General features: G+C 39.2%; 1 protein-coding gene across 4 annotated transcripts in view; it reads left to right on the top strand.

Annotated features, from left to right (window-relative positions):
• Nucleotides 1–25,854, top strand: part of LOC127650190 (MAP7 domain-containing protein 1-like) — a 63,961-nt gene that overhangs the window by 6,499 nt on the left and 31,608 nt on the right. For 2 of the 4 annotated variants that reach the window (XM_052135444.1, XM_052135442.1), the window contains exons 2-4: nucleotides 20,121–20,315; nucleotides 24,239–24,307; nucleotides 24,608–24,628. In XM_052135444.1, coding sequence (XP_051991404.1) covers nucleotides 20,121–20,315; nucleotides 24,239–24,307; nucleotides 24,608–24,628 — 285 coding nt within the window. The remainder of the gene's footprint in view (nucleotides 1–20,120; nucleotides 20,316–24,238; nucleotides 24,308–24,607; nucleotides 24,629–25,854) is intronic. The other 2 variants (XM_052135446.1, XM_052135443.1) reach the window with 1 other exon arrangement.

Raw genomic sequence — 25,854 nt, 5'->3', positions numbered from 1 at the left:
TCCAAGCCCAGGATGGTCTACCAATAGACCACTTCAACCAGTCTGGACCAGCTTAAGATCAGACTAGATCAACTAGAAACCAGCTACCACTTTAAGCTGGTGTTAGATTTATTTTCCAGCACGGCTTTGACAAATAGATCCTACTAAGCTCACTATTGCTGTAAGCTCTCAGTGTTTACTCCAGCAGTCTGCTGCCTCTTTTTTGATGTTTTGTCTATGGGGTTCCTGGTCACAAGAAGGAAGTAGAATCACTATGGTGTAGTTAGTGAAACTCCACTGGGTGGGGGGTGAATATCCTTTTCTGCATATCGCGGCACTGTTTTGTGGTCCGTTCTGCATAATGCGGCGGCTCATTTTAGCTTATCGCGGCCCATTCGGCACGTTTCGCGGTCGACCCACCGGCCCGATCGGTTCTCCCGAGGGCCAGTCCGCCCATGATCAGCCCCAAATTGCGTCGGACCACCGGGAAAATGCCCGGTATACCAGATCACCAGTCCAGCCCTGTCTGACACCATGCGTAATAGAATAGCTGAAGGGAGGACGTCAGCTGGGGAAGTGTAGATTGTTTCTTGTTTGTTTCAATGAACTGGTTAAAGAAAAAAACGACACAGCGGTTATTTTACATCATCACGTAATGACTTGACTATTATAGAAATCTAACATCCTGGACTCAAGGTATTCATGCTGAAACATTTAAATAAAATCAGATGTGAACGGATATTGCTGATTATTATTCAATTTAGTTATAATAATAATAATAAGGGTTTGTCATCAGTGTTTCATTCTGTGATCCTGCATGTCTAATACTGATTACATCTTGAATACGTTTCCTGCATTAATGTTTTGCACCTTAGGCACCCAATACAGACACTGGCGCACAAACTGTTCTCCTTGTCTAAAGCATATAGTGATGTGGCATGGAGTGGTGGTGGCGTAGTGGGCTAAAGTCTTGTTAACTGGTAATCAGAAGGTTGCAGGTTCGATCCCCACAGCCACCACCATTGTGTCCTTGAGCAAGACACTTAACTCCAGGTTGCTCCAGGGGGATTGTTCCTGTAATAAGGGCACTGTAAGTCACTTTGGATAAAAGCGTCTGCCAAATGCATAAATGTTTGTTTACTTTGTTTTTTTAAGTTGGCTTTGAAGAAAGTAGATTCCTAGTTTGTTTATGTTGGGCATCGTATATAATGCATTAGTCTCCAATGCTGTTGTATAGTGTATATACAGTAAAGTTGTTGGTATGAGCTTTTTGAGGTGCCTTTAGTACTGCATAAAGTCGGATTCACAAAGAGCTGTAGCCGTTGATATGTCTTTGTCAAGAGATTTGTGTGTATGTGTGTGTGTGAGCAGTGTTTATGAGTGTGTGTTTGTGTGTGTATCAGAAAGAGAAAACAAGTTAGATGTTGTGTATGTCCACACACATAAATGCTCAAGTGTGGTCACAGGACTGGGTTGCTTATATTAGCGGCACAGTTGTGCAGATGGGTTTGGACCCCACAAACTCTTTATTACACTGGTCTAGGGTCAGTACTGCCACACCTAAACCCAGCAGAAGCATTTAATCTAAAACAGATGACACATCCGCTCTATGCCATTATTAAGTGAATCGTCTGTTTCATTCAGAATGTGTTTTGATCGTGGATGACGTTTCCCGTTGGGAATTTCAGATGTTGACTGTCACATGACTCTTTCTTTGACGGATGTTCTCAGCCTGGCCATCACATCTGCTTCTGTTTGAGCTTGTTCTTTGTCTGCAAATGTATTGTTTTAGTTGACATTATTATAAGTGTTATATTGTTTTAGACAGTATAGTTGTAAAATTAAACGACATATCAGACATTTTAGAGTAAAATTATCTAAAAATGAAAGAATATTACAATACAAATATATGAATACATTTTAAGGACAGTTTGTTAAAAGATTAAAACTATGACTAAAATGGTAAATGGACCACGCTTATATAGCACTTTTTTATTAACCTTAGAGGTTACCAAAGCACTTTCCACTGTGTCCCAATCACCCATCCATTCACACAAATGGTGGCAGAGCTGCCATGTAAGGTGCTAGCCTGCCATTGGGAGCAACTTGGGGTTCAGTGTCTTGCCCAAGGACACTTCGGCATGTGGAGTCGTGTGGGCCAGGATTCAAACCACCAACCCTGCGATTAGTGGCCAATCTGCTCTACCACCTGAGCCACAGCCGCCCAGGGTACGGTCAACGCTTTAAGCAAAAAACAATCATTTCACGTAGATTTTTATCCATTGTTGCATGTAATCACCTTTACCGTCGTTCTTACCAGCTAATCCAATGTGCACGAGTGTTGTGCGCTTGACAGTTTATGTCAATAGGATCATTTCAAGTCTCATGTATACCCGGTTTTCTTGCATTGTTGTTTTTTGTTACTGTAGCTGATAAACATACTCACTGTATGTTCGGGTAAATTCAACTGCAAATTAATTTCATATTATTGTCAATTTAAATGTTATTGTCATAGACTAGAATTAAATGGTATTTCAGACAGTGTTAAACAACGACATTTTTGTCAAAACACCAAAAGATTTTCATGCCGTTGGATGACAAGTTAACACTTTCCCCGCCGTGCAACTGAACCGACTTGTTGGTATTTTTATATACGGTCATAGAAAGAACGTAATATTATCCGCTTGTCACAGAACTGCTCGGCTCTAGATTTGTAATGTCGGGATGTGTTTTAAAGAGTGAGTCATGGTGGCTTAGGCAGGTGGTGTCATTTACAATTTCATCTTGGCTTCCAGAGACTCAGTCACGGATACATGTCCTTCCTCCAAGAAAAGGACCTCAGTATCAAGTGGCTTCTAATGGAAGCAGCATGCAGGGAAGTTTAGGGTATTATAGCAACATTTCCTCTTAAACACGTAGCTTTGCTTGGCTAGATTTAGACAATTGCTTTTTATTAAGCAGGTACATTACTCTCAAAGCTACGGAGCCCCTTAGGGGACAGTGAGAGTTTCTTTCCTGAAAGAGTTATTTTTATATATTTTTTAAAACAATTATTGCAAAACTTGGGTTCCCTCACAATAGCTTTGTCCATCCCTTATGTAACTTAACGATGGTTTTACTACAGTTACCATATTTTAACCATTATATTTGTAGTAAACACAGGTCACTCTTACAGTACCAGGGATCAAACCTGCCAAATGATCAATGCAAGAGACCTAAACCTAGGCCATAAACCTTGCATGCCATTTGGTTTTCACTTTCCAAGCAGGTTTGGTTGCTCTGTTTTCTCAATCATCTTAATGATTCTACATGAGTCATTTTTACCAGCAAGTGATACAGCAGAGGACCCACGTCCTTATTCTTCCACTATCAGCTTTTATGACAGAGCATCAGCTGTGTGCTCTGTTTTACATGTTTATTATCTGTCCTCTACCACTTCAATGCACACAGAGATGGGTCGACGTGGCATAGAGAATTCCAGATACCCTCCACTAAACCCTGCCAGCAGTAGATAAAATGGAAATGACTGCTCATTGACATAGCCAACATACTGTACTGTTATGGTCTGTTGATACCAAGTTTGTTCCGAATGAGCTTTTGTATGGAAACAATGTCCACCGACAATCCAAAGATTTTTTACGGAGAGTGTAACGATTTGTTTTTGTCTCCGGACTGCGATGAAAACTGACTGACCAATGAGATAAGAGCTTTTTTTCTATCTGTCTATCTATCTATCTGTCTGTCTGTTTGTGTACAGTATCTATCTATCTATCTATCTATCTATCTATCTATCTATCTATCTATCTATCTATCTATCTATCTGTCTGTCTGTCTGTCTGTCTGTCTGTCTGTCTGTCTGTCTGTCTGTCTGTCTGTCGGTCGGTCTGTTTCTGTCTGTCTGTCTGTCTGTCTGTGTACAGTATCTATCTATCTGTCTATCTATCTGTCTGTCTATCTATCTATCTATCTATCTATCTGTCTGTCTATCTATCGGTCGGTCGGTCGGTCAGTCTGTGTCTGTCTGTCTGTCTGTCTGTCTGTGTACAGTATCTATCTATCTATCTATCTATCTATCTATCTATCTATCTATCTATCTATCTATCTATCTATCTATCTATCTGTCTATCTATCTATCTATCTATCTATCTATCTATCTATCTATCTATCTATATCTGTCTATCTATCTATCTATCTATCTATCTATCTATCTATCTATCTATCTATCTATCTATCTATCTATCTATCTATCTATCTATCTATCTATCTGTCTATCTATCTATCTGTCTATCTATCGGTCGGTCGGTCGGTCAGTCTGTGTCTGTCTGTCTGTCTGTGTACAGTATCTATCTATCTATCTATCTATCTATCTATCTATCTATCTATCTATCTATCTGTCTGTCTGTCTGTCTGTCTGTCTGTCTGTCTGTCTGTCTGTCTGTCTATCTATCTATCTATCTATCTATCTATCTATCTGTCGGTCGGTCGGTCGGTCGGTTGGTCGGTTGGTCGGTCAGTCTGTGTCTGTCTGTCTGTCTGTGTACAGTATCTATCTATCTATCTATCTATCTATCTATCTATCTATCTATCTATCTATCTATCTATCTATCTATCTATCTATCTGTCTGTCTGTCTGTCTGTCTGTCTGTCTGTCTGTCTGTCTGTGTACAGTATCTATCTATCTATCTATCTATCTAACTATCTATCTGTCTGTCTGTCTGTCTGTCTGTCTGTCTGTCTGTGTACAGTATCTATCTATCTATCTATCTATCTATCTATCTATCTATCTATCTATCTATCTATCTGTCTGTCTGTCTGTCTGTCTGTCTGTCTGTCTGTCTGTCTGTCTGTCTGTCTGTCTGTCGGTCGGTTTCTGTCTGTCTGTCTGTCTGTCTGTGTACAGTATCTATCTATCTGTCTATCTATCTATCTGTCTGTCTATCTATCTATCTATCTGTCTGTCTATCTATCGGTCGGTCGGTCGGTCAGTCTGTGTCTGTCTGTCTGTCTGTCTGTCTGTGTACAGTATCTATCTATCTATCTATCTATCTATCTATCTATCTATCTGTCTGTCTATCTATCTATCTATCTATCTATCTATCTATCTATCTATCTATCTATCTATCTATCTATCTATCTATCTATCTATCTGTCTATCTATCTATCTATCTATCTATCTATCTATCTGTCTGTCTATCTGTCTGTCTGTCTGTCGGTCGGTCGGTCGGTCGGTCTGTGTCTGTCTGTCTGTCTGTCTGTCTGTCTGTCTGTGTACAGTATCTATCTATCTGTCTATCTATCTATCGGTCGGTCGGTCTGTGTCTGTCTGTCTGTCTGTCTGTCTGTGTACAGTATCTATCTATCTATCTATCTATCTATCTATCTATCTATCTATCTATCTATCTATCTATCTATCTATCTATCTATCTATCTATCTATCTGTCTATCTATCGGTCGGTCGGTTGTCGGTTGGTCGGTCAGTCTGTGTCTGTCTGTCTGTCTGTGTACAGTATCTATCTATCTATCTATCTATCTATCTATCTATCTATCTATCTGTCTGTCTGTCTGTCTGTCTGTCTATCTATCTATCTATCTATCTATCTATCTATCTGTCTGTCTGTCTGTCGGTCGGTCGGTTGGTCGGTTGGTCGGTCAGTCTGTGTCTGTCTGTCTGTCTGTGTACAGTATCTATCTATCTATCTATCTATCTATCTATCTATCTATCTATCTATCTGTCTGTCTGTCTGTCTGTCTGTCTGTCTGTCTGTCTGTCTGTCTGTGTACAGTATCTATCTATCTATCTATCTATCTATCTGTCTGTCTGTCTGTCTGTCTGTCTGTCTGTCTGTCTGTCTGTCTGTGTACAGTATCTATCTATCTATCTATCTATCTATCTATCTATCTATCTATCTATCTATCTATCTATCTATCTATCTATCTATCTATCTATCGATCTATCTGTCTGTCTGTCTGTCTGTCTGTGTACAGTATCTATCTATCTATCTGTCTGTCTGTCTGTCTGTCTGTCTGTCTGTGTACAGTATCTATATATCTATCTATCTATCTATCTATCTATCTATCTATCTGTCTGTCTGTCTGTCTGTCTGTCTGTCTGTCTGTCTGTCTGTCTATCTATCTATCTATCTGTCTGTCTGTCTGTCTGTCCGTCCGTCTATCTATATATCATCTCATCTCTCTATCTGTCTGTCTGTCTATCTATATATTCTTCTGTCTGTCTATCTATCTATTGGAAAGGATTTTGTTTCTTAAATGTTAATGTGGCAGGAGGCTTAATTAGCCTAATACGGGACCGGGTGTGTAGGATCACGACCCGGCCCCGTCCTCTGCCCTGCCACATTTGTTATCTATCTATCTATCTATCTATCTATCTATCTATCTATCTATCTATCTATCTATCTATCTATCTATCTGTCTATCTGTCTGTCTGTCTGTCTGTCTGTCTGTCTGTCTTTTTAGTGGCACAGAAATTGCAGACTTCATCATTAAAATGTGTTTTTAAAGGGGCTATATTACATTTGTTTGTAGCAAGCACATCTATAATGTATATTATAGTATAATGTATAGGTTTCTTGAACCCAAGACAGGCGTAATTTCATTTTAATGCCCTTTTTTACCCTCTCTCTTTCTCGGGCAGCTGCTGACACATGCACAACGATAGATGTGGGTCAGTGCACATGTAAACAAACTCAACATTTTTATACACGTATATACAGTACAGATGGGTGTGCTTTCCACTAAATCATCTTAAGCTCTAATGTAGATTTGATAATGGTAAAATCCTTAATGTGGCTTATGTCATTTATGATATTAGGTCAGAGGCTCTTTGGATGTTTTGAGGCTCTTTTGGATACTAATATCCCATGAAATATGACTTATTGGAACATCATGGTGCCCTGAATGAAGTAAAACATTTATTTCAGCTGATTAGTTCTGGATAATTGATTTGTCACCCACCAAACCAGCTGGAAACATCTATGGCGCAATATCCTATTATGCTTACGGTCAGTGGCTTTTAAACACTTGCTGTTGTTGTCTTTGTTATGTCTGTAATCAGGGGCAACTGTTTAAACAGTTAGTGTGGTCCTTATGTCAGTTGGAACCAATTTTCTCTTTTTGCCACAGTGTTCCTAGTTTTTAGAACAGTTTGTACCCCAGCTAGGCAGACACATACTCACATAGCCATATTTTTCACGGTGTTTTGTATTTACATATTGTTTAGCGGCTTAATCTTATTGTTGACACCACAATAAGGTCGTTCCATGTCCCCAGCAAAAAATTTATAAATACATATATATATATTATTTGGTTAATTTGACATGGAATTACCAAATAATAAAATACACTGGCATAGAAAAACCTTAAATAATAAACATTATAATAATGGTGGGGCAGTCTGCATGAACAGTTGTTCAGATATCTATGTAGAAATGAGCAGAAATTGTATGCAGATCAGAATATTTGTCCACCCCATAGAAAAAGTACTAAAGATTTCACAGAAGTAACTTTGATAACAAAGCTATTTGTTTAATTGCACCTAAATGCCTCAAAGAAAACTCAGAATATATGTAATAGATTTGATGCTACTAGCTTTGCATTTTTTGTCAAATCCAGCAAATAGTTTGTCCTCATATGTGCTCAGTGTAGCAGCCTAGTACATTATTAGCATGACTTTGTTTCTTAGCGACAGATACAAATCTTTTAACCCTGATTCTGGGAAATGACATCGCTGCCAGACAATCAGATTGGAGCTTGCTGGTTTAGGAATGCCCTTGACTTTGTTGTGTTCAATCAAGATGCCGTGTTTCATGAGACTGTGTAAACGGTTTCTAGATTTAGTGGGAGAGATCCAGAGAGATGTTTAATTATTAATGGTGTTTGGATGATACAAGCCATACTCTAGTGTACAGTGTGTGTATCTCTACAGATGTGGGCTACCCGATTTATTCAGAGTGCTGATAAATGAGACGGATACTGATTGTTGCCACTTGGTTGGATACTTCAGATGAACCCCAACATAAACATGAACATTCTCTCACAATCTACTCCCCTCATTTAATGCAAACCTATTTGACTTTCTTTCATCTGTGGTACACTAAAGGAAATTTTATGGAAAATGACAGCCTCAGTCACCATTCACATTCATTGTATGGAGAAAACGTGCAATAAAAGTGAATGGTGACTATAACATTCTGCATAACATCTACTTTGGTGTTCCACAGTGGAAAAAGGTACTTAATGGAAGATAATGGGGTCCATTTTTTAAAATACTCACTGTTTCAAAATTATAGCCACATGACATAAACAATGTGTTAACATGATTTTCAGTGTGATGAAATCACTTACTAACTGTCAGGGATTGTGCGGGGAAGAGGCGAGAGTGGGGATCCAAATGCAGAACTTTAATAGTAAACAAAAGAGGATACAACTATGAAGGTAAATATTTAAAGAAGAAAGAGACAAACACTACAGCAACATGATGGCTTACAATGCGTATATACAAACAATAACTGTCAAAGGAACAAGAGGGCATATATACACACAAGGGCTGAAAAGATGACGAGGAACATGTGTGATACAATTAGGGCACTGGAACAGGAAGACAGACATAAGAGGAAAAACTAAGAATCTCTTGGGGGGAAAACACAAGAATGACGTGACAAAAAAAAGACAATTGTCCATGGTGGAGCTGGTGGATCATATTATTGGAGTAGTGGTGGTGTAGTGGGCTAAAGCACTATACTGTTAATCAGAAGGTTGCTGGTTCGATCCCCACAGCCACCACCATTGTGTCCTTGAGTAAGACACTTAACTCCAGGTTGCTCCGGGGGGATTGTCCCTGTAATAAGTGCACTGTAAGTCGCTTTGGATAAAAGCATCTGCCAAATGCATAAATGTTTCATCGGCTGTGTGAATTGTTTTGAGAGCACTGATTATGGTTTGGAGGAATGTATAAAATCGACTTGTATAACAGATAAAAAAACTGTAATGTACGTGCTTTTATAAAATTATAAACATCACATTTCTGTTTTTCAACCCTCTAAAACATTTTCCCATTCACTTCCATTGTAAGTGCCTCACTGTACGATTTTTGCTTTTTGTTTTTAAGAAAAGGAGGGACAAGTCTAAATAAATTTTATGGTGATCAACATTAAGCCACAAATGCTGTCAATTGAGCTCAAATTATATTGAACCCCTGAACGTTCCTTTAAGGGTTTGCACCATTATCGAAGCAATATACAAACTGTCTGTCATAGTCTCTCTCTTAGTGTCCTTGTTTAGCTTCTCTCTGTCGGTCATGTGCATCTGCGTTTGCAGAACACAGGCTTCCTGTGCCATGTTGTGCCCTGTTGCCATCCACATAGACAGTAGAGCCGCATGCCACACATGCCAGAGGTCTGACTGACCCAGATCCACAGATCTCAGGATTGTGCTCTTCCCGCTGCAGTACACACACACACACACACACACACACACACACACACACACACACACAGAGAGAGACACAGGCCTGTTATGGAAGGGCAACTGTCCCATTTCACACTATTGTGTCTCCAAATCCCTATAATGACTCTCAGAGCTCAAATGCTAATGCAAAACAAAAGTATGTACATACAACATTATATTTAAATAATTAAGAAAAAGAGAAAATACATGAGATAGATAGCCAGACAGACAGACAGATAGACAGGCAGGCAGACAGACAGATAGATAGACAAACAGATAGATAGACAGGCAGACAGACAGATAGATAGACAGACAGACAGACAGATAGATAGACAGACAGACAGATAGATAGATAGATAGATAGACAGACAGACAGACAGACAGACAGACAGATAGACAGATAGATAGACAGGCAGGCAGACAGACAGATAGATAGACAGGCAGGCAGACAGACAGAAATACAGATAGACAGACAGATAGACAGACAGACAGATAGATAGACAGACAGATAGATAGACAGACAGACAGAGATAGATAGACAGACAGATAGATAGACAAACAGACAGACGGATGGACGGACAAACAAACAGACAGACAGACAGACAGATAGACAGACAGATAAATAGATAGATAGACAGGCAGGCAGACAGACAGACAGATAGACAGACAGACAGATAGATAGACAGACAGACAGACAGATAGATAGATAGGCAGGCAGGCAGGCAGGCAGACAGACAGACAGACAGACAGACAGACAGACAGATAGACAGACAGGCAGGCAGACAGACAGACAGATAGACAGATAGATAGATAGATAGATAGATAGATAGATAGATAGATAGATAGATAGACAGACAGACAGACAGATAGACAGACAGATAGATAGATAGACTGGCAGGCAGACAGATAGACAGACAGACAGACAGACAGACAGATAGATAGACAGACAGATAGACAAGACAGCCAGACAGACAGATAGACAGACAGACAGACAGAGAGATAGACAGACAGACAGATAGATAGACGGACAGACGGACGGACGGACGGACGGACGGACAGACAGACAGATAGAAATATAGTTAGTAAGTATTTTTTGCCTGTTCCTCACACAATGCTATTTTTTGGCATCAAAACAATTTCACAGTAGTAAAATAACATGTGAATGACTTGTGAAATTATATATTTTACATAACCAACTACATTTACAAGCTTGTTTCAAAGCAATCTAATTGTGCGCTAGTTCAACTCAGCTTCCTGAGTCAAAACGCAAGCCAAAATGTTCACAGAAGCACCACAAAATGACATGGATGCTTCAGCAAATGCATTTTTCATCTTACATTTGCTTTCATGACACTATAAGTTAGATATAGGTTTATGGTAGAGAGGTCGGTTTTATTGGTTTAAAGCATTAACCTTAAAAACCTCATCTGTTTGGGAGAAAATTTAACTCGCTTTAAGTGCCACTCAGTGGACATTTCACCTCAGGACTGCACACATAATGTAATTTTGCAAATATGTTGCAACAGTCACATTTTCATTAAGATCAATTTTATTATTATTATTTCTCATAAGAGTCTATGTGAAATCTTTGCTCCTTTTATGGCTGATAAGGGATTGTGAGGTCTATTTTTACTGCAAGCATCTGTGCTAGAGCTGAAATATGAGTCGGCAGCAATGACACGACGGATCTGTGTCCATGTGTCGAGAAGCCCGTCACGTGAACTTTTGGACTCTAACCCAGGTGTCTTTATGTTTAGCTCACAGCGACCAGATCTGGTGAGTTCACACGCCTGAATCAAACACTCTTTTCTGTGTGTCAAAAGAACCCGAAAGAAGATTTTCTTGGCCTCCTTCTCTTTGAAAAGCCAAGGATTGCAACACAAAAGCCTGAAATGCCTGATCTCTCGTCTCTGTCTGATGATCTGCTTGGACGTGTCCTAAACCTTGTCTTGGGTTTACAGCTGTGGTTTTATCGTTTTGTGCCTCTGCCCAAACATTGTCTCATCCATGGATCACATGCAGTTTCTTGCTCTTTCGTGTTCACAAAAGTCTCGACCTCTTACATACATCCTCACCGAGTACTTCTGGGGAGATATTGTCTGGGTTCCCGTTGACTTTCTTATGGGTCATTATGGACAAAATTAAGTCTATTAACTTGCTTAAAGTCAACAAATGGTGTTCACAAAGGTTTCCAAGTTGTAACAGTATAAGGATGGGCAAGGAGGAGGCGGGAACCGGCTAAACAGTCAACATACACTTTTAATACAAAACTCAACTTAAAGCAACATAAAAAAAATACGCCAAACAAACACACACAAATCTCATTACCATAATGTATGTAGGCAATTTACTTTAACCATTCACATTGTTTTCCATGATAATCTAAGTGCGAGTAAGTGCAGCCGGTGTACTTTCTGGTGCCCTCCTATGGTAGGATGGTGCCCCCCTAGGGAGTTGGTGCCCTACGCAGACTGCATAGTCTGCTTATAGGGAGCGGTGGTACTGAGTGTAAGAGCAATGGTTTGTCTTGTCATTGTTTACATTACATATGTTAGCCAGCAGGTGGTGGCAATAGATAATGTTTGTGTGTAATATGAGGCAGTTAGGTGACGTGAAGTGAATCCGCCAGCCACTGTTTACATACAACAGCTCTTCATGATCGCTTGTAATACTAATAATAAAGCTATGAAGTAGCTTTAAACGGCTTTAAACGAACAACTTCAGCATTACAGCTCATCACAGCTGAGAGACACAACAGACTGATTAATTACACAATGGGTGCTGTTTAAAATGGCGGAGTACATTACGGTTTCTATAGTGATCGACTCTTGCGCACAGCGAAATAGGGAGAAATCCCCCCGATTGGACGCTATTTTTCCACTGAGAAAGCTGATCTGCAGAAAGCTGACAGCATCTCTGCTTGGGAGTGGCAACAGGTGATCGCACATGATCCGTCTGTCTCTCTCTCTCTCACACACACACACACACCCTTCCTTGTTTATCCAATAACTTGTTCGAAACAGCACAAGCCGTGATACTATTTCTGAATTACTAACGGAGGTTTGGACGCTTCATTTGTTTTGAACCAGCAACGGCAGATTTTGATCAGTCGCGTAATAAAGTAGTTTCATGCACAAAAGCATTTTTATGAACATACAGTTTTTCAATTTTTTTTTAAATGTACTTGTTCATTGAACTGTTGTATATAAGTAATATTACACTTGCAATTGTGCTATATGGCCCTATATCAGCACTGCTGTGATTACCTACGGCACTCTGCCTGCGGACAAACAGCAGTGCTGATGTAGGGCCATATCGCACTCTTGCTCGTACGATATTGCTTAAATATATACAGTGAGGAAAATAAGTATTTGAACACCCTGCTATTTTGCAAGTTCTCCCACTTTGAAATCATGGAGGGGTCTGAAATTGTCATCGTAGGTGCATGTCCACTGTGAGAGACATAATCTAAAAAAAAAAATCCAGAAATCACAATGTATGATTCTTTAACTATTTATTTGTATGATACAGCTGCAAATAAGTATTTGAACACCTGTCTATCAGCTAGAATTCTGACCCTCAAAGACCTGTTAGTCTGCCTTTAAAATGTCCACCTCCACTCCATTTATTATCCTAAATTAGATGCACCTATTTGAGGTCATTAGCTGCATAAAGACACCTGTCCACCCCATACAATCAGTAAGAATCCAACTACTAACATGGCCAAGACCAAAGAGCTGTCCAAAGACACTAGAGACAAAATTGTACACCTCCACAAGGCTGGAAAGGGCTACGGGAAATTGCCAAGCAGCTTGGTGAAAAAAGGTCCACTGTTGGAGCAATCATTAGAAAATGGAAGAAGCTAAACATGACTGTCAATCTCCCTCGGACTGGGGCTCCATGCAAGGTCTCACCTCGTGGGGTCTCAATGATCCTAAGAAAGGTGAGAAATCAGCCCAGAACTACACGGGAGGAGCTGGTCAATGACCTGAAAAGAGCTGGGACCACCGTTTCCAAAGTTACTGTTGGTAATACACTAAGACGTCATGGTTTGAAATCATGCATGGCACGGAAGGTTCCCCTGCTTAAACCAGCACATGTCAAGGCCCGTCTTAAGTTTGCCAATGACCATTTGGATGATCCAGAGGAGTCATGGGAGAAAGTCATGTGGTCAGATGAGACCAAAATAGAACTTTTTGGTCATAATTCCACTAACCGTGTTTGGAGGAAGAAGAATGATGAGTACCATCCCAAGAACACCATCCCTACTGTGAAGCATGGGGGTGGTAGCATCATGCTTTGGGGGTGTTTTTCTGCACATGGGACAGGGCTGACTGCACTGTATTAAGGAGAGGATGACTGGGGCCATGTATTGCGAGATTTTGGGGAACAACCTCCTTCCCTCAGTTAGAGCATTGAAGATGGGTCGAGGCTGGGTCTTCCAACATGACAATGACCCGAAGCACACAGCCAGGATAACCAAGGAGTGGCTCTGTAAGAAGCATATCAAGGTTCTGGCGTGGCCTAGCCAGTCTCCAGACCTAAACCCAATAGAGAATCTTTGGAAGGAGCTCAAACTCCGTGTTTCTCAGCGACAGCCCAGAAACCTGACTGATCTAGAGAAGATCTGTGTTGAGGAGTGGGCCAAAATCCCTCCTGCAGTGTGTGCAAACCTGGTGAAAAACTACAGGAAACGTTTGACCTCTGTAATTGTAAACAAAGGCTACTGTACCAAATATTAACATTGATTTTCTCAGGTGTTCAAATACATGATTTAAAAGTGGGAGAACTTGCAAAATAGCAGGGTGTTCAAATACTTATTTTCCTCACTGTATATATACAGTATATATATATAAACAACTGTCTAATAAGTGAAAGGATTGTATTTGGGGACAAAAGCCCCCCTGTTGCAGGGGCTAAAGGCCCCTATAAAACACATTGTTTTTCTTAAGTGGGGGGAATAGATTTGTTATGAAAAATGTTAAAAGTGGGCTCACATTGACTGATCCAAGCACAGTGGAGATTTATTTGTTTGCAGAATACTTGAGATGAAATGAAATGTCAAATGTGATTAGAATGAGCAAGAAATGATGCCCCCTTTTCTGAAGGGGTTATTTTTAAATAAGCATCATCTTAATTTGTTACTCAAACAAGCACATTTCTGTAACTTTCTGTCTTAAAGGTATTTGCATAAATTGACAAATTGTGCCCCATAACAATTGCCCATATCTACACTATATCAATGTGTGGGGTAAAAGGGTCCCTCGCCATCGTTTTTTACATGTATTTATTTATTTATTTTTATGAATTTTATTCAAAACAACCTTCTGTTGTTTTTTCCCTTCACACAAATTATGTCGCTCCATCAATATTCAATAAAAATAAATGTATTTCCTTAATCTTGATACACTTTGTGACCAGAAAAAGCGAATTTTCCTTTGGGTGTGCCTTTAGCCCCGTTGTACCCTACAACAGATAATAGACGTTAAATGTGATGCGAATGCATTTTTATGTTGTCTTTATAGTTTGTTCCAAAAAGTCAAATCTGAAGCGGTCTCCAGTATGAAATATCTCACCTTGGTTCCCCGTACGGGACGAGAAGAACCTTCCACCCATCCGTATCGATTCCGGTCTTTCCTGTGACCCTTTACAAACATACAGGAGTTAACTGTGGCAATTCTCCAGCTGTTAAGTAGTTATAAACATTGTTAGAAATCAGAACTAAATCAGTTATTTTGAAAGAGTTTGCGCTTGTTTTTACATGGAACATTTGACATTTGAACTTTTGCCCCTGACTCGTCTGTCGTCTTAAGAGACTCCATCCTAAATTTGTCATATCATTGTGATAACATACACTTGTGTCAATGTATTGTATCTCAGATCTAACATGCCATGTCTATCGCCAACATAATTATTTCTGCAAAGAACGAATTAATTCAGTCTCCAAATTAGAGTAATTTAACATCTGATTAGTGAAATCAGATTAGAAAAATGACACGCTTCCTGTTTCGTTGCCGAGCCAGATGGAGACTCTTAGAGACAGTTTGTTCTTTTGTTCTTGGCAAACGAGTACAGTGAGACCTTAGCCTGCTGCTAACCTTTACAGACTGAACACAAGAACTGTAGAAAAGAGCTCGGAGGGACTTGTGGTCTGACTTTGATGTGTGGCTTTTCCTTCTTAAAGAGAAAGAGAGCGAGAGACAAAAGATTTATTTAGGCGAAGCCTTGTATAATTCCTATTATCAGTACTCACTGTTGTGTTTTGGTGAAAACCATGTTTTTTCTGACATGTATTTTACTCAGCGTTATTTATAGTCCATACACAGAGTAGAATGTACAGTAGAATACAGTATGTAGAGCGGAGGAGGGCGGGGCCGGGCTGGAACAATGCACACCCGATCCCCAATCAGCCTGATGGGGGCGCGTGAGGGATAAAGGCGGCCTGTTACGACAGTTCGAGAGATTTATATTGCCAAGCCGGTTCTGGCCTCCTCCTTTCATTTATACCCCTTTACACTGGTGCCGAAACCCAGGAAGGAGGAGGGATGCCCGTCACAGTGTCCTCGACACTGCCGTCTACCCAGGGGAGCACCGCTGCCATCAGCTGGGGGACGCGGAGAACGGGGTGTGGAGGAGTGCCCTGCCGTCCCCGAGGGGAGGAGGGAAGCAACTCCCCAACCGCCTGGAGCAGTAGGGCCGCTGCCAGGGGCGGAGGAGTGACCCCACGGGTTGCCGAGAACGAGGAGGGGCGTTCTGTCCGCTGGGGGTCAGTCTGACTCCGGTCCGCCCAGGGAGGAGCGGCTGCCTGATGGGGGCACGCGAGGGATAAAGGCGGCCGGTGACGACGGTTTGAGCGAGAGAGAATTACAGGCAGCTGCTCTGTGTGTTTATGTTTGTGTGTTTTTGGTTTAGTTCATCATTAAACTATTATTTATATTGCCTCCTTTCCCTTATACCCCTTTACACTGGTGCCGAAACCTGGGAAGGAGGAGAGATGCCCATCACAGAGTCCTCGACACTGTCGTCCACCCAGGGGCGCACCGCTGCCATCCGCCGGGGGACGCGGAGAACGGCCGCTGTCCGCGAGGCGAGTGGGGACTGGACTCCCCGACCACCTGGAGCGAAGGAGCCGCTGCCCAAGAAATGTGGAGGGGTCGGGAAGTCCGCCGTCCGCGAGGGGAGGAGGGAAGCAACTCCCCAACCGCCTGGAGCAGTAGGGCCTCTGCCAGGGCCGGAGGAGTGACCCCATGGGTTGCCGAGAACACGGCGTTTTAGGTTGCAGTGTCAAGTTAAACGCAGTTTGAAACTTAGGAAACACTTATTGTGACCTCTAAATTAAGAATAGCTCCTTTCAGCTGTTTTTGAATGTGGGACCAGGTTCTCATCTTGTGCTTTAGCCAGTGTCAAGCAAACCTGAGAGTAGTTTGTCTTTACAACTGGTCAGATTGGTCTATACAGCTGGAGTTTTGCTTACTGCCCCCTGCTGAAAACAGGCGATACTTCAAGCTTGAATTGCTCGGATGGTAGGAATATTCCTAATTACGGTCTGGGGACACAAGTACATTTTTGAACACATAATTGCACTGAATTAACATGTTAAATCAAAAGCCCTAATAATGAACAATTTGTACCTAAATCCCAATGTATTTTATAGTATAAAGTACAGTATATGCATACGTTGAAGAACTTGAGATTTTATTGCTCCAATAATTTGATACATACTTTTGAATCAACAAATTATATTTGCATTTATTTACAGTATAAATGTATAATTATTTAAGAAATTAAATATTTTTAATAAACTGGGATTTTGACTGTGCATTCCTAGGATGCAGAGCTATGAATGCAAACCACTGTGTGAGGCCACCGCATAGAGGCTACTGCGTAGGTTCAACGTAGAAGTATAAATCAGACTTTACAGGTCAGTCTCCCGGTAGAAACTTAATTGCATGACTCTTACTCAACGACACAATGGTTTTACAGGCACAGATGGACTTTTTTGCATTTTCTGTGCTGCTTCTGCTTGAAAATCTGCAGCATTACTATGGAATAGATTTTAAACATGGAAAAAATTTGAGAGTGCTAGAATTTTTTTTTTTTTGGTGAACTATACCTTTAACTACAATTGTGGTGTGAAGCCATATACTGTAAGCATGTGTGACACATAACATTTCGGTATGACACCAAAGACTTTTGCACAATTTCCCACACTCTCCGATGAATACTGTCTGTTTGAAACTGAAATAATGAAGATTTTGAATATTTATACCACCGGCCCTTTAATTGCCCTTCCTGATTGTTGTTTATCCAGCAGGCTTTTGATGCATCAGAAGCTCTTGGGTGTCTGATTAGGTGACAGTAAACACATTTAGTCAGCTATTAAATGAGTGGTCACTATTAATTGTGTTTTAATATTAGATTCATGACATGATCGTTATATAAACTCAACTGAGAGGCCAAGGCCACATTCGTTCAGTGCTCAGTATGTTTTAGACTAGACTAATGAAAACACTTCAACATTTATCATCGATTTAGATCCATGGACAGTTGCAAAAGTCAACATGAAAACAAAAATGATGCTTTTTTTTCTTCTTAAAGGGATAGTTCACTTATGGGTATGAATTTATTTCTTCTTCTGAACACAAAGATTTTTAGAAGAATATCTCCGCTCTGTAAGTGTGTACAATGCAAGTGAATGATGATCAAAACTTTGAAGGTTGAACTTTGAATCCATATTGCTTCAGTGGTTAAATCTATAAAAGCTATATGATAGGTGTGGGTGAGAAACAGATCAATATTTTTTTTACTAGTAATTAGACATTTATTTGACTATAAATCTCCACTTTCACTTTCACATTATTCTTCTTTCATTCACATTCTTTGTGCATATCGCCACCTACCAGGCAGGGAGGAGAATTTATAGTATAAATGTAATACAATAGTAATTTTTGGGTGAACTATTCCTTTAATAAATGTTTCTAACCTTATTTTGCACAATTTATTGGTGCATGTTATTCACAACGTATAACTTGCTCTGCCTCTCAAAAATCTCACCAAGACCTTTTTTAGCCCCTCCCCTGCAACTGTCAGTCACATAGAGACAACTTTTCATGTTCCAATTTATTTCGGATGGATAAAATGAAGTCACGCCCTGCATGTTTTCCCATTGATTATCCTGTCTTACTCAGAAATACGCCTCATGGTTGTCACATGTGTGCCGCACAAGCCCTCAAAAGTTAATCCAAAACGTCTCGATTGCCCCCCGGTGACTGGTCCTAGTATAGGTCATAAACCCCGCCTCCCCATGTTATTCAACGGGACGTGAGACCAACTAAACAATTTTACAAAAGATAGTTTGTCATTTACTGTCGTTTCTATCACGTTGATGTAATTTCAAGTGTTTGTTTTCAAAATAAGTTTGTTTTTAGTTATTTGATGCTATAAAAACGGTGCTGTGACATCATGATTGACAGCTGTGATTGACAGGTTCTCTGAGCGAAGTAGTCACTGAAGCACCAACAGACCTTTTTTTCGGGATCTTCGGAGGACTGAGGAGATTGGAGCTTTATATTTAATATCTAAATTTCTATAATTAATTATTTCACACCATCATAAGTCAAAAGTGCAGGGGCGTGTGCTTGCGATTGATTCAGCGAGAGTGAGGGCGGGGCCTTGATTTCGAGGCTTTACTTCCTGCTCACTACTGCGCAGGTCTGGTCCCGAAATCGCAACTGCGCAGACTCAAGTCCCAAGATGTCAGCACCATATCGGGACACTGGCGGCTTCAGTTCTCACCAATGGAAAAGAGCGAAGGGGCGTCGTCCATCTTTTTTTACAGTCTATGGGTTGTCAGCACCAATTCATAATGACTTCAACTAAGAAATAACCACCATCTAGTTTAAAATCACTCTTTAAAATCAACTTAAAATATTTGTCTCAGTATTCCACTAAATCACAGCACACCATGTCATGATGTAGTTATCATTGCATGCAGTGCATTAGCATAGCAAGCTATTCCTTTAGGTCTCATGCAGTCCTTTACATTCAGAGAAAGGCGAGACTCGTGAGGCTAATGTTTCCTCTCTCAGTCTCTCCTCACTGAAGGTGTAAGGTATCTGATGTGTAAAGCCTAAGGGAGGGAGATCGCATGTCTTTACCGTGTTTTATGTGTGAGTAAAGTGTGAACAGGATGCTTGCTAATGTCCTGCTAATGGGACTGAAGTGTTTTGTTAGCGAGGGATGAGAGCAAACTTGTTTCTGCAGAGTGAATCACAGTGCAAATCCGATATACTGTGATGTTTAGTATGCCGGATGCATACAAATGACTGCATTGGACCTACTGGAGATTCTGTTTTTGTTGCACACAAACCCAGAAGATAACCTTGAAAGGCTGCAGTAGTTTGTCTGGGGAATGATGCTCAAAATGATGAGGCTGTTTAAAATATTCCTAATTTACCATGGTGACCATAGTTCCCGCCAAAATACTATACTAGTTACTCTAGTTACTTTTCTCTAGTTGCTTGCTGAGGTAATGGATCAATGTATCTTTATCAACAACATGCTATGATTTGGTCAGAGTGTATTGCATCTAGTTTCTTCTCATCTGCTGTAGAGATTCTGTTTTTGATTAAGTATGTAACCCATAAATTATTATTTTGTTGTTTCTTGTATTTCACCAGTTCTCACATCTCCTCCGGAGACCAGTAGCACTCTTGAGAAAGAGAATGAAATGGACTGTGAAATCCCGAAAGTTGATGACACAACGGTCACAGACTCCTCCCTCATAACAGATCCGCCCTCAAAAACGGAGCCAATCAAATCTGACCCGAGACCCACCACACCTGGAGGCACAGCCAATTCCCCACCTCAAATAGGTACTGATAATGTGACCAAAAGACCTCTCCTAAATCTAAAGTTCTGGCAAATTAGCAGCAAACATGCAAATGAGCTTGCGGTTCACCGTAAACGTTTGCGGATTTGCATATGAGAATAATGAGTGGTGAATTTTGCAACCAAAAAAGGTTGACAACCACTGAGCTAAAGGAATATTACAGGTTCAGGTACAAGTTAAGGTCAGTAAGGTCAATTACCACCAAATATCATTTTAACTCATACATTAATTTATTTTATTTATTTTTTAAAGCAAAAATCGAGGTTCCAGTGAGGCACTTACAATGGAAGTGAATGGGGGCCAATTCTTCGAGGGTTTAAAAGCAGAAATGTGAAGCTTATAAATTTAGATATAAGCACGTATATTAATTCTTCTGTTAAAACTTGTGTATTATTTGAGCTGTAAAGTTGTTTAAATCGTAATTTTTATAGTCATTTTAGGGTTTTAGGACATTGCATCGTCATGGCAACGAAATTGTAACTTTACACAGAAAAGGTTATTAAGTGATTTTATCACACTAAAATCATGTTAACACTCATATTGTTTATGTCTTGTGACTATACTTTTGGAAAAGTGAGTGTTTTAATGTAATTAAATTGGCCCCTGCACTTCCATTGTAAGTGCCTCACTGGAACCAAGATTTTGTCTTATTTTAAAGAAAAGAAGACGAAAGTCCAAATGATTTTTTGTGGTAATCAATATTATGCCACAAATGCTGTTGATTGAGCTTAACTTGTTTTGAACTCAGAATATTCCTTTAAGCTCAAAAGACAGCATTTAAGGCATAATGTCATTTTCCACCAAAACAATTTTGACTCGCCCCTGATTTATATATATATAAAAAAGGCAAAAGTCTTGATTACAGGAAGGCACTTAAATAGGTAAATGTCCATCATTGCTAAAATACACACTTTTCAAAAGTATAGCCACTAGACATAAACATTATACATGTTACATGCTTTCTAATATGTGTACAGTTGTATTCAATATATTAACTTTGTTGCCACAACAACAAAACTCTGATATAACTTATCACATATATGGTATATGGCCCCATTCACTTCCATTGAATGGGGCCATATGAGGAAAAAGTTTACTGTTTAGTGAACTGTATGTGAGCATTAATTTAATCAGACCAACTTTAAACAGTCGTGGCTGCAGGCCAAGTCATTGTTTGTGAAATAGCCGAGACGTGGTAACCCGTAATGGCCATGCATCAAAGCAGAGAGTGAATAATAGGAAGTGTATGTGAGTGTTTGTGCATGCCCAGAGAAGGTTTGTTGAGTATTCTCAAACAGTCTTACTCTCTCGAGTGTATAAGGCTTAGCCGAGTTATTTTAATGATGGGCACAAAGCAGAGCGGTTGCAATAGTAACACTTCGATTTTCTGGGAAAATGTTGCATGCATATTACATTACATGTGTGACACGCTTAATAAGAAGAATGCACAGATTAAATAGGATACATGTGTGTTTATCGAAGGAAAGCTTTGAAGAGTGTCCTTTACATTTGATCAGTGTGATCAGAATTTATCCAACTCACTGAATGTCTCTTGAATGCCTTAAGTTGAGCACTTCTGCAGTTAAAGAGTGGGAGTCACACTGATCTTGATTAAATCAATACACTTCTTACAATACAAGTCTTAAAAGAAAATGGGAAACGTCCGCTATACCCCTCTAATGTGTAAGAAAAGAGAAAGGAAGGGGAGGGTTAGTTTTTCGAGAGAAAATACTCAACTTATGTCCTATGTACTATGTCCAGCAGTTCTCACCTGATTAAATGAAATACAAAAATGAAAGCATCTTATGCATTTAACACGTGCTTAAATCACTCAAAGCATCTTATGCATTTAACACATGCTTAAATCACTCAAAGCATCTTATGCATTTAACACATGCTTAAATCACTCAAAGCATCTTATGCATTTAACACATGGTTAAATCACTCAAAGCATCTTGTGCATTTAACACATGCTTAAATCACTCAAAGCATCTTATGCATTTAACACATGCTTAAATCACTCAAAGCATCTTATGCATTTAACACATGGTTAAATCACTCAAAGCATCTTGTGCATTTAACACATGGTTAAATCACTCAAAGCATCTTATGCATTTAACACATGCTTAAATCACTCAAAGCATCTTATGCATTTAACACATGCTTAAATCACTCAAAACATCTTATGCATTTAACACATGCTTAAATCACTCAAAGCATCTTATGCATTTAACACATGGTTAAATCACTCAAAGCATCTTATGCATTTAACACATGGTTAAATCACTCAAAGCATCTTATGCATTTAACACATGGTTAAATCACTCAAAGCATCTTATGCATTTAACACATGCTTAAATCACTCAAAACATCTTATGCATTTAACACATGCTTAAATCACTCAAAACATCTTATGCATTTAACACATGGTTAAATCACTCAAAGCATCTTATGCATTTAACACATGCTTAAATCACTGAAAGCATCTTTTGCATTTAACACATGCTTAAATCACTCAAAGCATCTTATGCATTTAACACATGCTTAAATCACTCAAAGCATCTTATGCATTTAACACATGGTTAAATCACTCAAAGCATCTTGTGCATTTAACACATGCTTAAATCACTCAAAGCATCTTTTGCATTTAACACATGCTTAAATCACTCAAAGCATCTTGTGCATTTATCACATGCTTAAATCACTCAAAGCATATTATGCATTTAACACATGCTTACATCACTCAAAGCATCTTATGCATTTAACACATGCTTAAATCACTCAAAGCATCTTATGCATTTAACACATGCTTAAATCACTCAAAGCATCTTGTGCATTTAACACATGCTTAAATCACTCAAAGCATCTTGTGCATTTAACACATGCTTAAATCACTCAAAGCATCTTGTGCATTTAACACATGCTTAAATCACTCAAAGCATCTTGTGCATTTAACACATGCTTAAATCACTCAAAGCATCTTGTGCATTTAACACATGCTTAAATCACTCAAAGCATCTTATGCATTTAACACATGCTTATATCACTCAAAGCATCTTATGCATTTAACACATGCTTAAATCACTCAAAGCATCTTGTGCATTTAACACATGCTTAAATCACTCAAAGCATCTTATGCATTTAACACATGCTTAAATCACTCAAAGCATCTTGTGCATTTAACACATGCTTAAATCACTCAAAGCATCTTTTGCATTTAACACATGCTTAAATCACTCAAAGCATCTTATGCATTTAACACATGCTTTAATCACTCAAAGCATCTTATGCATTTAACACATGCTTAAATCACTCAAAGCATATTATGCATTTTAGCCAGGCTTTAAGAACATGTATAACAGTTTAAAACAATAACATTCATATTTTCACATATATTACTCTTCTTCACTAAAATGGGAAACACTCTGGGCTATAAATCATTAGTTAAGATATGATTAATTCTAAATTTATATACCCAGTTCTTGCATGTGTAGCAAATGTGGTTAAACTCCACACATGCAATCCATATGCATCCTTCAAAAATGTTCCATAACAAACAATTCATTTGTATATATGACTCTTCTGAACACATATTTAATGTAATTTATAAGCATTTTGTGTAAAATAATGAACAAAAATGGGAGCTCTCTTGCACAATGTGTTTCTCATGCCTCTAACACAAGAGAGTGCTGGAAAGCGGGTGTCGCAAAATTCTGGTGTTGCAAAACTCCGGTCTTAAAGGGGCCGCGTCCAATTGAGTTAAATTACATGAAATATGTCTACTTGGCTACATTTAAAGGATTATTCCAGGTTCTGTACAGGTTAAGCTCAATTGATAGCATTTGTGGCATAATAAACAAAACAAAAAAGAAATGTTAAAGTGTCATTTGTTAATTTCCTCAACAGATGGGATAAGTTCGGGGCAACGGCAGAAACAGGCCAAACAGAGGCGAGAAGAGAGAGCCAAATATCTGGGTAAGGCATAATAAACACAAACTCTTTCAAATATATTTGAAATATTTCAAAATAAATATAGACTAAAGAGCTAATGTGAGGCTAAATAATAATTATCCCAATTACATACAAATACCATGTGAAACATTAACTGCTTGTAATGAAGTAAACAAACTGGAACTGCCAATGCATTACATGGCCGACAGGCTTTTTACTGATCTTTGAGACATTTTTCGTATATGATAAAGTCAGCATTTCGTTCAACGGTAATGACTGGCAGTGACTGACGCATGTGCTTGTGATTTGTGTTTACTGCTGCAGAACAGAAAACGCAGGAGCAAGGTAAGCTACGTCACGGGGACCAATAATCTGATTTAGTGAATTGTTTCCATTTATTTCATGCTTGTGCTGAATGGGTCCTTTTGTTTTTCTCCTTGGTTGCACCAGTTTTGCTTATTATCACCATATTTCTTTGTCCACATTTACACACTGTAAATCATCATAATTAAGGTATATTTTATTAATAAATGGGAAAGCTATTTTATTCTCTATTCATTTGACTATTTTGGATATATGGATATATAGGCCTAAACACATTTGATCATTGAAATATGCATTCTAGATGGAGCTGTTGCTTAGTGGTTATTGCACATTGAGTAGTGGTGCTTGATTGGGAGTTACAGTTTCAAATCCAGCCTGTGCCGTATATTTACCTTGTCCGACCCCGCGTCCACGTGTGTGGACATTGTATTTTGGATTTGCTATATGCAACGCATCATTTAAATGAATTAAAACTGACTGAATACTACTCACAAAACTCAAGACTGTCATTTAAGAGTTAAATGTCTGGCGCACCGCGTCACGTGACACAACAGCATGACGTCAATTTCTGTGAAGTGCTCCTTGGGGCGCAGCGCCAACAAACGTGCATCCAGTAAGATGCTCATGAAGTCCATATATGTGGAAAATATTCATTTTAAACAACATTTTGTTATATTTGATTTTGTTATCACTGTTCAATACTGTTCTATTCATTAACATTAGTAAATGCGTTCCTATATATTTACTATGCATTATCACATTGAGAATAAATGTATTCATCCAAAAGCTGAAAATGTTGCTTTCAGAGGCTTTATATGGAGTTCGAATCCAAATAAGATGCATTTCAAACTTTTTTGGGACCAGTGCAGACAGTCAGCACACTGGAGGTGAAGTCGTTCTCTAAATAGGGAGCAAAGGGTGCATCCTAGATCTTTCTAGTGCATTCACCCCTAAAATCTGACCAAAAGTTCAGTTTACAGCGGCAAATGTTGTTTGGGCCATTCAACATGTTTGGCAGACACGAGACAATGGAAATCAGTGGATAGACAAAATTTTATTTTAACTTGGTTGGCAGTGATTGGATGATGCTGGCCATTAATTTTATTGTAAGAATATTTATTCAGCTTTAAAGAAAATCAGCTTTAATGTCTATAACATCTCAAAAACATGGATAACCAGCATTCCTGGAAACATAATAAACAATTTGATGAAAAAAATAAGACTTTCCATAGCTTGGTATTATTTAA

This window comes from Xyrauchen texanus, chromosome 10 (genome assembly GCF_025860055.1).
Source record: "Xyrauchen texanus isolate HMW12.3.18 chromosome 10, RBS_HiC_50CHRs, whole genome shotgun sequence".
Classification (NCBI taxonomy): domain Eukaryota; kingdom Metazoa; phylum Chordata; class Actinopteri; order Cypriniformes; family Catostomidae; genus Xyrauchen; species Xyrauchen texanus.
Note: the sequence above shows the minus strand (reverse complement) of the source record. Positions and strands in the feature narration are given on the sequence as shown.